Source organism: Bombina bombina, chromosome 7 (genome assembly GCF_027579735.1).
Source record: "Bombina bombina isolate aBomBom1 chromosome 7, aBomBom1.pri, whole genome shotgun sequence".
Taxonomy (NCBI): Eukaryota; Metazoa; Chordata; class Amphibia; order Anura; family Bombinatoridae; genus Bombina; species Bombina bombina.
The window spans coordinates 118771909-118787002 of NC_069505.1; the positions used below are offsets into that span (position 1 = coordinate 118771909).

Consider the following 15094-nt stretch of genomic DNA (forward strand, 5'->3'; position numbering starts at 1 on the left):
CGGATGGATCACTCCCATTAATAACAGATCTTGTACACAGCGTAGAAACGCTTCTTTCTTTATCTGGTTTGTTGACAACCTTGACAGATGAAATCTCCCTCTTGGGGGAGATAATTTGAAGTCTAGAAGGTATCCCTGAGATATGATCTCTAGCGCCCAGGGATCCTGAAAATCTCTTGCCCAGGCCTGGGCGAAGAGAGAAAGTCTGCCCCCCACTAGATCCGGTCCCGGATCGGGGGCTCTCGGTTCATGCTGTCTTTGGGGCAGCAGCAGGTTTCCTGGCCTGCTTGCTCTTGTTCCAGGACTGGTTAGGCTTCCAGCCTTGCCTGTAACGAGCAACAGCTCCCTCCTGTTTTGGTGCAGTGGAGGTTGATGCTGCTCCTGTTTTGAAATTCCGAAAGGGACGAAAATTAGACTGTCTAGCCTTAGCTTTGGCTTTGTCTTGAGGTAGGGCGTGGCCCTTACCTCCTGTAATGTCAGCGATAATTTCTTTCAAACCGGGCCCAAATAAAGACTGCCCCTTGAAAGGTATATTAAGTAATTTGGACTTAGAAGTAACATCAGCTGACCAGGATTTTAGCCACAGCGCCCTACGTGCCTGTATGGCGAATCCTGAGTTCTTAGCCGTAAGTTTGGTTAAATGTACTACGGCCTCCGAAATGAATGAATTAGCTAGTTTAAGGACTCTAAGCCTGTCCGTAATGTCGTCTAGCGTAGATGAACTAAGGTTCTCTTCCAGAGACTCAATCCAAAATGCTGCCGCAGCCGTAATCGGCGCGATACATGCAAGGGGTTGCAATATAAAACCTTGTTGAACAAACATTTTCTTTAAGGTAACCCTCTAATTTTTTATCCATTGGATCTGAAAAAGCACAGCTATCCTCCACCGGGATAGTGGTACGCTTAGCTAAAGTAGAAACTGCTCCCTCCACCTTAGGGACCGTTTGCCATAAGTCCCGAGTGGTGGTGTCTATTGGAAACATCTTTCTAAATATTGGAGGGGGTGAGAACGGCACACCGGGTCTATCCCACTCCTTAGTAACAATTTCAGTTAGTCTCTTAGGTATAGGAAAAACGTCAGTACTCGCCGGTACCGCAAAGTATTTATCCAACCTACACAGTTTCTCTGGTATTGCAACGGTGTTACAATCATTGAGAGCTGCTAAGACCTCCCCTAGTAATACACGGAGGTTCTCCAATTTAAATTTAAAATTTGAAATATCTGAATCCAATCTGTTTGGATCAGAACCGTCACCTACAGAATGAAGCTCTCCGTCCTCATGCTCTGCAAGCTGTGACGCAGTATCAGACATGGCCCTAGTATTGTCAGCGCACTCTGTTCTCACCCCAGAGTGATCACGCTTGCCTCTTAGTTATGGTAATTTAGACAAAACTTCAGTCATAACAGTAGCCATATCTTGTAATGTTATCTGTAATGGCCGCCCAGATGTACTAGGCGCCATAATATCACGCACCTCCCGGGCGGGAGATGCAGGTACTGCCGCGTGAGGCGAGTTAGTCGGCATAACTCTCCCCTCGCTGTTTGGTGAAATTTGTTCAAATTGTACAGATTGACTTTTATTTAAAGTAGCATCAATACAGTTAGTACATAAATTTCTAATGGGCTCCACCTTGGCATTGGAACAAATGACACAGATATCTTCCTCTGAGTCAGACATGTTTAACACACTAGCAATAAACTTGCAACTTGGTTATAATCTTTTTTAGCAAAAACGTACTGTGCCTCAAAGAGGTACTAAACGATTAAATGACAGTTGAAATAATGAACTGAAAAATAGTTATAGCATCAAACTTTAAACAACACAACTTTTAGCAAAGGTTTGTTCCCATTAGAAAAATAACAATAATTAAATTTGACATAAAAATTACAGAGCAACGTTTTTATTCACAGTCATATAAAATTCTCACAGCTCTGCTGAGAGAATCTACCTCCCTCTAAAGAAGTTTGAAGACCCCTGAGATCTGTCAGAGATGAACCGGATCATGCAGGAAATATAAGAGTAACTGACTGGAATTTTTTGATGCGTAGCAAAGAGCGCCAAAAACGGCCCCTCCCCCTCACACACAGCAGTGAAGAGAAACGAAACTGTCATAATTAAAACCAAACAACTGCCAAGTGGAAAATAATGCCCAAATATTTATTCACTCAGTACCTCAGAAATGTAAACGATTCTACATTCCAGCAAAAACGTTTAACATGATAAATACTTATTAAAAAGATTAGTGACTTTTAACAGAGTAGTTCCGGTGAAATACCATCCCCAGAATACTGAAGTGTATACATACATGTCATTATAACGGTATGGCAGGATTTTCTCATCAATTCCATTCAGAAAATAAAAACTGCTACATACCTCAATGCAGATTCATCTGCCCGCTGTCCCCTGATCTGAAGCTTTTACCTCCCTCAGATGGCCGAGAACAGCAATATGATCTTAACTACTCCGGTTAAAATCATAGTAAAAAACTCTGGTAGATTCTTCCTCAAACTCTGCCAGAGAAGTAATAACACGCTCCGGTGCTATTGTAAAATAACAAACTTTTGATTGAAGTCATAAAAACTAAGTATAATCACCATAGTCCTCTCACACATCCTATCTAGTCGTTGGGTGCAAGAGAATGACTGGGACTGACGTAGAGGGGAGGAGCTATGTGCAGCTCTGCTGGGTGAATCCTCTTGCATTTCCTGTTGGGGAGGAGTTATATCCCAGAAGTAATGATGACCCGTGGACTGATCACACATAACAGAAGAAAAGAATTCAAATGGAGTAGAGCTGGTAATCTGGTTACTACAAACATTGTCTCTATAATCACACTACGACTTCAAGGAGAGTATGTAAGAAACAAGCCGATAACCCTTGTGTCAGCAACAGTAAGACTGACCGAACAAGGTATCTAGTAAATAGCCCATTATGCACAAAGCGTTCTTAGAACGTAGAAAAAGGGCGCGCAAAACTTCTAAAGCATAGCCTAGCTTCGCCCATCGTGGGCGTCGAAGGCTGAACACTCGGGCGGCAAACTCACAAGAATGGAGCCGCCTTGCATAGGACTACCTCAAGTACCACCCATCGTGGGTGTAGTATACCGCATAACTCCCAGGCAGCCAGCTCCAAGGTGGAGCCTTAATCGCTATGTAAAAAAAACATTATAAAGCCCAAGAGGTCCTAAAAAATAAATAAATAATGAAACCTCATTTGCAATGAACAACTGACAAACAAACCTTTCGATCAGCCGATATAATACAGATATTGGGAGTGGGGAGTTACGCCATTCTTATGCTCCCATAACATAATACGGAGCTATCACCAAGGTAGCATATTATATCACTACCGGGAGCAAAATAACACTGATGAGACCCAGCCCCAGTGTATATAAAAAACAGTCCCAACACCATCAGAGCCCTTTCATGACTCAGCTCCTGAAAAGTGACTAATAACGCAGTGCTCACTTTTAATCTGAGATAATTGCGTAGTCTCCAGAAATAATAAAGTAAGCACTTACCTGGAATGCTGTGCGACAGCATGGTAGTCCAGCAGGTTTGCAGAGGTCTTCTCCCTCCCATAGCCCTGTGGACAAAGATCAGCCTGAGTTAAAAGGGCTTAGGCTATCTGTATTTAGGGCAGCAAACAATGTATAGGAGGTACAGTGAGAATTATGTCCCACCAGTTCCTATTGCCTTAAAGCCACCAAATGCTTCTCTTTTTCTACTGAAGAGAGTGATTTGGTCTAGGCTACACCGCAGCACAAAGTAGCACTCAGTAGAACCACTTTAAAAAATAAACTCTTGATTGGAGAAACTATAACACCTCACGCTGCCTCTTCCTATCACTAGCACAGGCAAAGAGAATGACTGGGGGGAGGGAAGGGAGGAGCTATATATATATATATATATACAGCTCTGCTGTGGTGCTCTTTGCCTCCTCCTGCTGACCAGGAGGCGATATCCCATAAGTAAGGATTAAATCCGTGGACTCGTCATATCTTGTAAAAGAAAAATAACACTCCAGCAGACAAAGTTGATCATTGGAAACGCATTAAAGGGGACAAATAAAGTACTGTATCCGTTAGAAAAACCACTCATTGCAGTAGAATTGCATAATTAACAAGTGCATAATAGACAAGGATTTTACACCTACTCTGAATTTCAAATAAGCAGATTTTTTTCTGAGAAATTATTTTTTTCTCCCATTTTCCACCCCCCTGTATCATGTGACAGACATCAGCCAATCAAAGACTAGTATACGTATACCCTGTGCACATGTTCAGTAGGATCTTTTCCCTAAGTAAATTGGAAAGTGTCCTGAAAATGCATGGTCTGAGTCATAAGTCTATTTTGACTTGAGTGTCTCTTTAAAATTTACTTACACATCATTTGCTATCAAATCTTCCAAAATCTGCTCTGCAATTCTTTCAGGGGGCTGCTGATGGCAACAGGATGCTTCCATAAGATACGCCATATCCGCAGATATATAATCTCCGATCATCCTGAGGCACTGGATCAAGCAGATCGTATCATTAGCAGCATCTAGATCTGCAACAGGGGACACAGAAAACAAAAACGGTTTGTAGACTTCCTACAAAATCAGTTTATTTGACTAGGTTGTCACTTTTCTGCTCACCATCTGAAATTACACTTTCATCCTCAGTAAGAAGATTTTCAGCTGGAAGAAGATACAAATGATCAACCAGTGAACAAGGCGCCAAAAATGACAAATACCCCTGGAAAGAGAGACATGTGGGTTACAATAGTTATCTATATAGCAGCTATATTTACTCACTGGCGTGGAACTTATAAGTCGTGTACCTCACCTTTCTTATAAGGCACACCATGCTAGTATGTGGGTGCACCTGAAGTGCAAGAGGACATGAGAGTGCTTCCTGGTACTGGAGACAGCAGGCATAAAATTTAGCCCAGTATTCTACTTGTAACTGCCTGAATTCTTCTTGAGACATTTCATACTCAGTCACGCTGCTGTGAAGCTACAGAGAACAGAAGGCAACAGAATAAATGTTAAAGGATCCGTCTCAATATACATCACTCAAATGACTAAGGATATGTACACTATTGAATGGACTGTAAAACTATATCTCCTAATGTGTTCCCAGTCATTTTACCTGCTAAATAGCATTTATTATTTTAAAATAATTTTTAATTGTTTTTTTTCTTAAAGTGAAGGTCAATTTGGGTGAATTAGTGCCCGGTTTTTAATAAACTATTAAAAACAAGGGCACTTTAATTCATCAAAATTGACATTTCACTCCTTTTCTTCAAAAACTTACCTTTTAATCCTGAAAGCCGCTCCAGCGATTCCCCCGGCCGTCGGAAGCCTATTCTTACATCAGAAATGACGAATACGGCTTCTTCAAATCACGGCTTCCCCCCGGGGGGTATGGCCTGATGCAACTTCGTGATTGGAGGAAGCCAGATTAGTCATTTTGGACCCTTGAAGAGGGCTTGCAACTGGCGGAGGAAGCGCTGCAGCGCTTTCAGGATTAAAAGGTAAGTTTTTGAAGAAAAGGAGTGAAATGTCAATTTTGATTAATTTTTAAAGTGCCCTTGTTTTTAATAGGTTTATTAAAAACCGGGATCTAATTCATCCAAATTGACCTTCACTTTAATCCCTGTACAACAGGGCACACATAAAAATACATGCCCAGAGGCAGAACTTTTTTTCACTTTCTGCAATAAGATTTTTTTAGTGAAAAATTTTCTGCAGGTCAATTTTAAATAAAATTCAATTTTAAATGAGGAAGTTACACTAAAGCACCAGTTCAATTGCAATGTGTTAGTTGACTGGAGAATAAATCAATATTTACAGTTTTATAATAAAGTGCACTAGTTGAAAATTGCATTGCAAATTAGGTGCATTGCTCATACAAACGTCTTACATTCACAAAAAAACAGCTTTGTAGACTGTGAAATGCTAGGGGACAGGCGTGAAACAATCTCTGAGAGACAGTCAATCAATACCCTACTGCTTGGCAGCGCTATTAAATATTTGACTGTTCACTTCAAACAGCACTTAGCTCTGTATGAACTGTGGTAAGAAAAACTTACACAGTGCAGCCAGAGAACAGCTCTGTTTGAAGAGAACAGCCTAATGTGGAGCAGCGATGAAAAGCTAAATGAATTGTTCCTGCAAGTGCCCCGTTCTTTCTGCAGACATGCTGCATTTTCTGCGATGACATCTCAGATCACTGCATGTTCTGCCTTGGGGAATACATGTACATAAAAAAAACAGAATAATGCAATATATTATGAGTACAGGTTACATGCAATAATTGGATTGGCCTATCAAAAGAATAAGTCATATTAAACCTCTTATATGTCTAAGATAGACAATACAATCACTGTATGAAACAATACAATAATTGTGCAACCTAAAATATATTTCTGTTTAACGTCCTATAATATGGGTTTGAAAGATAAGGCGTTCTAAGTAAGTCAATATGAATCAGGCAATCAAATCTATATTACCTAACCCAAAATATGCGACATTCCCTATTGCTCATTATCACATCTAAACCTAAAACAACGGACACAAAAAAACAGATAAAACAAGAAAGTACTCTCTCTCCCTCTTCAAGAAATTTCTCTCCATAATGATGGATAAGAGTCTGACTGAATTAGTTACAGGAAGAAGCACAAATTTGCAAAACGGGAAAATGATCTGTAGCTTGGTCTCTGTAGGGAGAGAGAAGATTACCTTGTCCCACTTGGCTAAAAAGGCCTTAATTCTTTATTCCAAGAAGATCAGAGGATCATACTGATCAATGATCATTTTATATCGCATATTCTGAATAAAGGCAGATGTAGCTGGTGAGCAATTATTTTTCCATGACCTAAGGATAGATTGTCTAGCAATCAGTATTGCAGTATTAAATTAAATGTTTATTTTGGACAGCAGGATCCTTAATCAAGAAAAATATTTGTATAGAACTAAATTTTATTTTTGTATCCAAAAACTTAAGCCAAAAAGCAACCTTATGACAGAACTTTTGCAATTTTGGACAAGACCAGAAGACATGTACGATATCTGCATTACGTGCAGAACATCTGGTGCAGTGATTATGTTGTCCCACCCTTTGGTCTATGTTACAGAAAGGGTGGGACAATTTTTCTCACAGTTCTTATTTAGCTGACACTGCGGCCTAAAGGACTTTCCTGCCAAAACCCGCTTGCAAAACAGCGAAACCTTAAAGGGACAGAAAACTTTCATGATTCAGATAGAGCATGTAATTTTAAACAATTTTCCAATTTACTTTTTATCACCAATTTTGCTTAGTTCTCTTGGTATTCTTAGTTTAAACCTAATCCTAAGAGGTACATATGCTAATTTCTAAGCCCTTGAAAGCCGCCTCTTCTAAGGACATTTTGACCGTTTTTCACCACTAGAGGGTGTTGGTTCATGTGTGTCATATAGATAACACTGCTCACGCAAGTGGCGTTCCTAGGAGCCAGCACTGATTAGCTAAAATCATGGTTGTCAAAAGAACTTAAATAAGGGGGCAGTTTGCAGAGGGTTAGATACAAGATAATCACAGAGTTAAAAAGTTTTATATAACTGTGTTGGTTATGCAAAACTAGGGAATGGGTAATTAAAAGATTATTCATCTTTTAAAACAATAAAACTTCTGGTGTAGACTGTCCCTTTAAAGAGATAAACTCAGGGGGAGTGGGGAATATGCAGAGAAAATATGTTGCAGCTTGGCAAATCTGCACCAAATATGCATCATTTTTTAAAAACACAGAAAAGAAAAATCAGATTCCAGCGTGGAGAAATAGGTTCCACAATAAGCCCAATTCTAACCAACGCCTGGACAAAAGTCTGAACTTCAGGAAGTTTAGCCAACTTCCTATGAAGCAGAAATTCAACATTATAGAAATTAGTGGACAAACCCTTGTCAAGGCCATCCTGAGAAAACTGAAGGATTCTAGGAATCCTAAAGGGAATACCAAGAAAACCAACTGGAAGAACATTCAAAATATGTCTTCTGTCAGGGTATAAGAATATCATCAAATAATATACATATGTATACTTATAAATAATAATATGTCTGTGTAAACCAAATAATTTTTTTTTTGTTTATGGGACCAAATAGGGACACTGTATGTAAACCTGGCCCCTCTCTCACTCATCAAATAAATGACTTGCATAACTCTTCCAGAGGCTGTTTGGTTGTATAAACAAAACCCCTTTGTTCCCATTTCATCAAAATAAATTGCTTTCAAAAGTTATCTTGGAGGAAGAGCAGAGTTTTATAGCTTGAGATAGGATAGGACCATTGAGTAATTTCAAAGAAGGACAAATTGTCTCACAAGATAATATTAGCTATATGCTCAGTATGACATCAGGTAGGAGACATTTTTTCCTGAATAACATAGCTTTTGAAGCTCACAGCCCTGCTGTGTATGGAAGCAATAAAAATTTGACCAGCAAAAACACGTTTACAACGTAGCCTAGTTGTCTGGCGTAGGTGACATATTTTGTGGAAAAGAAACCATTCACAGTTCAATGCAAATTAGTGCCTGCTGTGTCAAGTATATTTATTTTATTCTCTCTGTTTTCCAGAAATCTAATGAAAATTATAGGAACAACTGATGTAATGGGATATCTGAATGAATATCTGTAAAATGAATGTATACATTGCTGGGTTTCATATCAATATGATATTTGTGGACCTAAAAAGCACTGATTAATAGGCACATTTTATATAAATGCTACAAATAGATTTATACATATTTGACAATTTTTCCCTTTTATTTTTTTTCAGGAAAATAAGATATCTTTAGCCATAAAAACAGACATATGGATATTTTATATTTTAACAAATTAATAACCCTATTATTTTTATTTCAGATCTGCATAGACAAGATTCATGCATTCAAGATTTATTAGAATTCTGAAATATATTATATTCATGTTGGGATGCAGTGCAGTACTGAATATGAAATACGCTGTGGTTTTTATATAAATGCCAGGATACTGGTGACATTTTAAATGGATGTTAAGCTTAATAGTTAGCAGTATAAATTACTTGATGTATTATGATATTAAAAAGAATACTGATATTACATATTAAAATAATCAGAAAATTGACATGATGCTACCCTGTCTGGAATTTAGGTTGTAGGTGATTGATGCAAAAAGTTATGGTCTGATAAATGATCACTTTATAAAAATGTATTAAAAATTGTTAAAAATGTTAAGAAATGGTTAAATGAATCTGTTTGTTTGTCAGGCTGCCCCCCGATGGCCAAAATCCGGTGTTGTGATGCAAGAATTACAACCAAAAGACGATTGGTTGTTAACAAAGATGCATCTCCCTGACAACATACATTCCCAAAATGAACCAATAAGAAGGGACAAGGTTTTCAAGGGCATCCCATTTTTCACACCTATGATTAGACAATATAAGTTGTATGCAGGATAGGGGAAAGGGCTGGGCTGCTAAGGATTTTGCTAAACTGACTGAAAACTGTTGTGTGGGACACAGTCAAACTATAAGCAAAGTGGGCCATACTTTTTCTTATCAATTGCAATTACACTTATCTTTATATGAGGTGGGACAAACAAGTTTTAAAGCTGAATTATCGATTTGGTCATCTTTGGTAATGTATGGTTCTAATTTTTTATATTTTAAACATAGGTAAACATTTAAGATAAACATTCCTTGTTGCTGTAGTAAATACATTTTAAAGAGCATAGTTTGTATTTTAGCTTATATTCACAGCCTGTGTATTTTAAACTAATCCTAATAAAAGTTGTTTATCTGTGCAAATATATAGTTATAACTCAGAATTGGGTTTTTGCATAAATGATATATACAATTTCTGATGTTTTAAATTGGAATTATATAGGATAAATTGTGGCTAAATAGCTAATTGTATTGCTTGAATGTTAGCAGCTAAATATCTTGGAATCTCATGGTATTAATTGAATGAAATTCAATTGTGAATAAGGCTAGTTTTAAAGGTAAACTTTTATGAACTTTGCATAGCATATTTTAATAGTATTTTAACATGTATAATATTGACTCATACTCTGGTCCCTACAAATATATTTCAATGTGTTTATAGATATCAAATAATAAAAAGAATTCAGGAATTTATATTAGTTTTATGGTCTAGTATATGCATATTGATTGAGGGTTTATTTTTAAAGGATAATTATTAAATATATTGTGTTATAACCTGGCCATATACTGACACTTCCGAAACTTGTGATAAATACAATGTGTTACAGGCTTTCTGACCTGCATCAGATTCAATAACCAAATCTAAAATCTAGGTTTCAAAACTAGGCGTTCAAACTCCACGCCATTAAAATTTAGAAATTTGAGATCTTAATAGAAAAGAAAGCCTTGAGATAACAGGTCTCAGAGGAAGAAGCCATGCAAAGCAAGAGAACATCTGCACTACATCCGCATGCCAAGTCCAGACTGAAACAATATTACTGATGTCAACTCCTATTTAATCCAAGTAATGCCTCTTGGAAGAAAAAAAGTTTGCTATATGAAGGTCCCATGGACATACCAAGGCAACTATTATGTGAGCCTTTAGTTCTTTTGATCTTGCATAATAGCTTAGAAGCGTGAGATTCAAGTGAGAGGCCATCAAATCTATGTCCTGTTAGCCCATTTTGATCATTGAGCGATCGAAAATGTCCTAATGAGAGACCACTCTCTTGAATGGACCAATTGACTGCTGAGATGAACCACTTCCCAGCTGTTGCCAATAGGGAGTAATGATTCCTCTCAGCCTTTGACAGAGTATTAGACACTTCCTGCATAGCCAGTGGACTGTGGTTACCCCCCCCTTGAATATTTATGTAGGCCAGCGCCGAGATGTTGTCCTACTGGAAACGGATAAACTATTTCTCCTTCAATAGCGGCCAGAGCTGAAGAGCCATGAGTTTTCTCAAATTTCCAGATTGTTTGTTGGAAACCTTGTCACTAGAGGATACCAAACTCACTGCACTCCAGACTGCCCCCTAGCCTAAGAGATGCAATCCGTCGGCACAATATAGCAAGACTGATGAAAGATGTCCCATGGGTCAGACTGTGTCCTCAAGAAAGAGATTGACTGAGAAATCCAAAACAAATCTGTGTGCCCAATGTAAATAATTTGACCATTGAAGTTGCATAGCCATTAAAAGAGGTCTCAAGTGAAAAAGGGAGCAAAATAAACTGAAACAGCTACCATAAGACCCATTGCCACCATGCACTGAACTACTGAAGTGTAGCGCATTGGAGGAAGAGAGACACACCTTCTGAATCTTTATATTGCGAAGTTCCGACAGGAAACTAGAGTATAAGGATTAAGTCTATTATGACTCCTATAAATGGTACCCTAATAGCAGGATATAAGGAGCTTTAGGTACATTGATACTCCAACCACTGTCTTGAAAGAAGACAGAGGTTTGGGAGTATGAGCAATAGCTATTGATAGGAAATATGCTTGCACTAGTATGTCATTTAGATGTGGAGTAACTGAAATGTACGGATTCTGATCACCGGCAAAATTGTATCCAACACAGCGTGGCAAACTGGCAGTGTTTTGCAGATATACAAAACTCAGGAACAGAATGTGACCCTGTGAATGTGGATGTGCAGATCTATTCCATGAGGTCTATAAATAGAAATAAACTGACACTTTGGATAAAGGGGAAAATACCATGAGGGATGATCCCATTATACCAGTGAGAATCTTAACCAATATGTTTAGGGATGTTAAATCCAGGACAGGACTGTAAATCCCTGCGGGCAATGAACAGATTGGGGTAAAAACGATTGACCCTGAGGTTATACAGATACTAGTAGAAATCCTTGTAAAAGGTTGCCGTATGGATCTGATTGGTAGAAGAAAAAAAAAAGTGTCATTACGAGAGCTGGTTAAGTCCTCTGGCTATACTGTACCTGTGTCAGAGTACCTACAAATAGGCTCTTGGCTGTGTGTGTACTGTCACTTACCTTACACAGCACACCTCCACTGGCTTAGCAGGCATGTCAATGCAGCAGTATCCAGTAGAGAGCCCATCCAGTGCCGGTATGGAATACCTCAGAGGATTGCAGTAGTAAATACTAGAGTCCCTCAGAAGGAGGCTAGGGATAAGTCCCCTTGACCCCTGAGGGTAGTTATGGCTTAAGTCTCATTAGGGAAATACTGTGCACATAACGGGGTATTCCTATGTCCCTGTATCATTCAGCTGCTGTTTAAAACATTTTTCTGTCTACTTTGTAAATGATACTCCCTAGGGACTCTGGGTCTCACTTAGGTCTGAAATACCAATATGTAATCAATAAGCAAGTGGCTGGAACAACCTCTATTCTCAACCAACTCCTATGAAGCCAAGAACAAAACTAAAAGAGAGGTGGGAGGGATTTTAAGCTCTGATTTGGGTCCTTGACCACCTCCTAGTGGCGGGAAACATATCCCCATGTTATGGAGGACTGTGGACCATCATTTTAAGAAAGAAAAACATAAATTATGCTTACCAGATAATTTCCTTCTGTATAAGGAGAGTCCACGGCATCATTCCTTACTGTTGGGAAATACTGAACCTGGCCACCAGGAGGAGGCAAAGACACCCCAGCCAAAGGCTTAAATACCTCTCCCACTTCCCCCATCCATTCTGCCGAGGGATCAAGGAACAGTAGGAGAAATATCAGGGTATAAAAAGGTGCCAGAAGAAAAATATAATGTAGAGAGCCGCCCATCAGAGAACACAGGCGGGGGCCGTGAACTCTCCTTATACAAAAGGAAATTAAATTATCTGGTAAGCATAATTTATATTTTCCTTCTTAATATGAGGAGAAACCACGGCATCATTCTTAACTGTTGGGAAACTTAACTGTTGGGAAACTTAACTGTTGGGAAACTTAACTGTTGGGAAACTTAACTGTTGGGAAACTTAACTGTTGGGAAACTTAACTGTTGGGAAACTTAACTGTTGGGAAACTTAACTGTTGGGAAACTTAACTGTTGGGAAACTTAACTGTTGGGAAACTTAACTGTTGGGAAACTTAACTGTTGGGAAACATAACTGTTGGGAAAACTTAACTGTTGGGAAACTTAACTGTTGGGAAACTTAACTGTTGGGAAACTTAACTGTTGGGAAACTTAACTGTTGGAAACTTAACTGTTGGGAAACTTAACTGTTGGGTATATTTACTGTTGGGAATCTTAACTGTTGGGAAACTTAACTGTTGGGAAACTTAACTGTTGGGAAACTTAACTGTTGGGAAACTTAACTGTTGGGAAACTTAACTGTTGGGAAACTTAACTGTTGGGAAACATAACTGTTGGGAAACTTAACTGTTGGGAAACTTAACTGTTGGGAAACTTAACTGTTGGGAAACTTAACTGTTGGGAAACTTAACTGTTGGGAAACTTAACTGTTGGGAAACTTAACTGTTGGGAAACTTAACTGTTGGGAAACTTAACTGTTGGGAAACTTAACTGTTGGGAAACTTAACTGTTGGGAAACTTAACTGTTGGGAAACTTAACTGTTGGGAAACTTAACTGTTGGGAAACTTAACTGTTGGGAAACTTAACTGTTGGGAAACTTAACTGTTGGTAACTTAACTGTTGGGAAACTTAACTGTTGGGAAACTTAACTGTTGGGAAACTTAACTGTTGGGAAACTTAACTGTTGGGAAACTTAACTGTTGGGAAACTTAACTGTTGGGAAACTTAACTGTTGGGAAACTTAACTGTTGGGAAACTTAACTGGTTGGGAAACTTAACTGTTGGGAAACTTAACTGTTGGGAAACTTAACTGTTGGGAAACTTAACTGTTGGGAAACTTAACTGTTGGGAAACTTAACTGTTGGGAAACTTAACTGTTGGGAAACTTAACTGTTGGGAAACTTAACTGTTGGGAAACTTAACTGTTGGGAAACTTAACTGTTGGGAAACTTAACTGTTGGGAAACTTAACTGTTGGGAAACTTAACTGTTGGGAAACTTAACTGTTGGGAAACTTAACTGTTGGGAAACTTAACTGTTGGGGAAACTTAACTGTTGGGAAACTTAACTGTTGGGAAACTTAACTGTTGGGAAACTTAACTGTTGGGAAACTTAACTGTTGGGAAACTTAACTGTTGGGAAACTTAACTGTTGGGAAAACTTAACTGTTGGGAAACTTAACTGTTGGGAAACTTAACTGTTGGGAAACTTAACTGTTGGGAAACTTAACTGTTGGGAAACTTAACTGTTGGGAAACTTAACTGTTGGGAAACTTAACTGTTGGGAAACTTATACCCAAGCTCTAGAGGACACTGAATGATAACGGGAGGGACAAAAAGAGAGGCGGACAATAATCTGAATGCACCACAGCCTGCAAAACCTCAAACATCAAACTTGTAAAATTTAGAAAATGTAAGGAGGACCAGGTAGCCGCCTTACAAATCTGATCCATAGAGGCCTCGTTCTTGAAGGCCCAAGAGGAAGCCACTGCTCTAGTAGAATGAACCATATTACTTTGAGGAGGTTTATGTCCCGCTGTCTTATAAGCAAAACAGAGAACACTCCTTAACCAAAAAGATAAGGAAGTCAAAGAGACCTAACCCTTACGCTTCCCAGAATAGACAACTAACAAGGATGAAGTTTGTCTAAAATCCTTAGTAGCCTGAAGATAGAACTTCAAGGTGCGAACCACGTCCAAATTATGAAGCAAACGTTCCTTCAAAGAAGGATTGGGACACAAGGAAGAAACCACAATCTCTTGATTGATGTTGCGATCTGACACGACCTTAGGAAGAAAACCTAACTTCGTACATAGGACAGACCTATCAGAAGGGAACACCAGATAAGGAGTCTCACATTGCAAGGCAGCAAACTCAGATACTCTGCACGCAGAAGCAATAGCCAGTAGAAAAACAACCTTTCAGGACAATTTAATGTCAATTTCATGCATAGGCTCTAACGGAGCCCGTTGCAAAACCTTAAGATTTAGACTCTAAGGAGGAGCCTTAGATCTAAACACAGGTCTGATCCTAGTCAGAGCCTTAACAAAGTACTGTACATCTGGTAGCTCCGAGAGCCTCTTGTGCAGTAAAAACAGACAGG

At 38.8% G+C, this 15094-nt stretch overlaps 1 protein-coding gene across 1 annotated transcript in view; it reads right to left on the minus strand.

Moving 5' to 3' along the window:
- The window catches only part of NUP160 (nucleoporin 160), a gene marked incomplete in the record, with an annotated part of 310239 nt that overhangs the window by 270291 nt on the left and 24854 nt on the right, over positions 1-15094 (minus strand). The window contains 3 exon segments of the mRNA XM_053689299.1: positions 4387-4552; positions 4641-4740; positions 4831-5001. Of these exon segments, the coding sequence (XP_053545274.1) occupies positions 4387-4552; positions 4641-4740; positions 4831-5001 (437 nt within the window).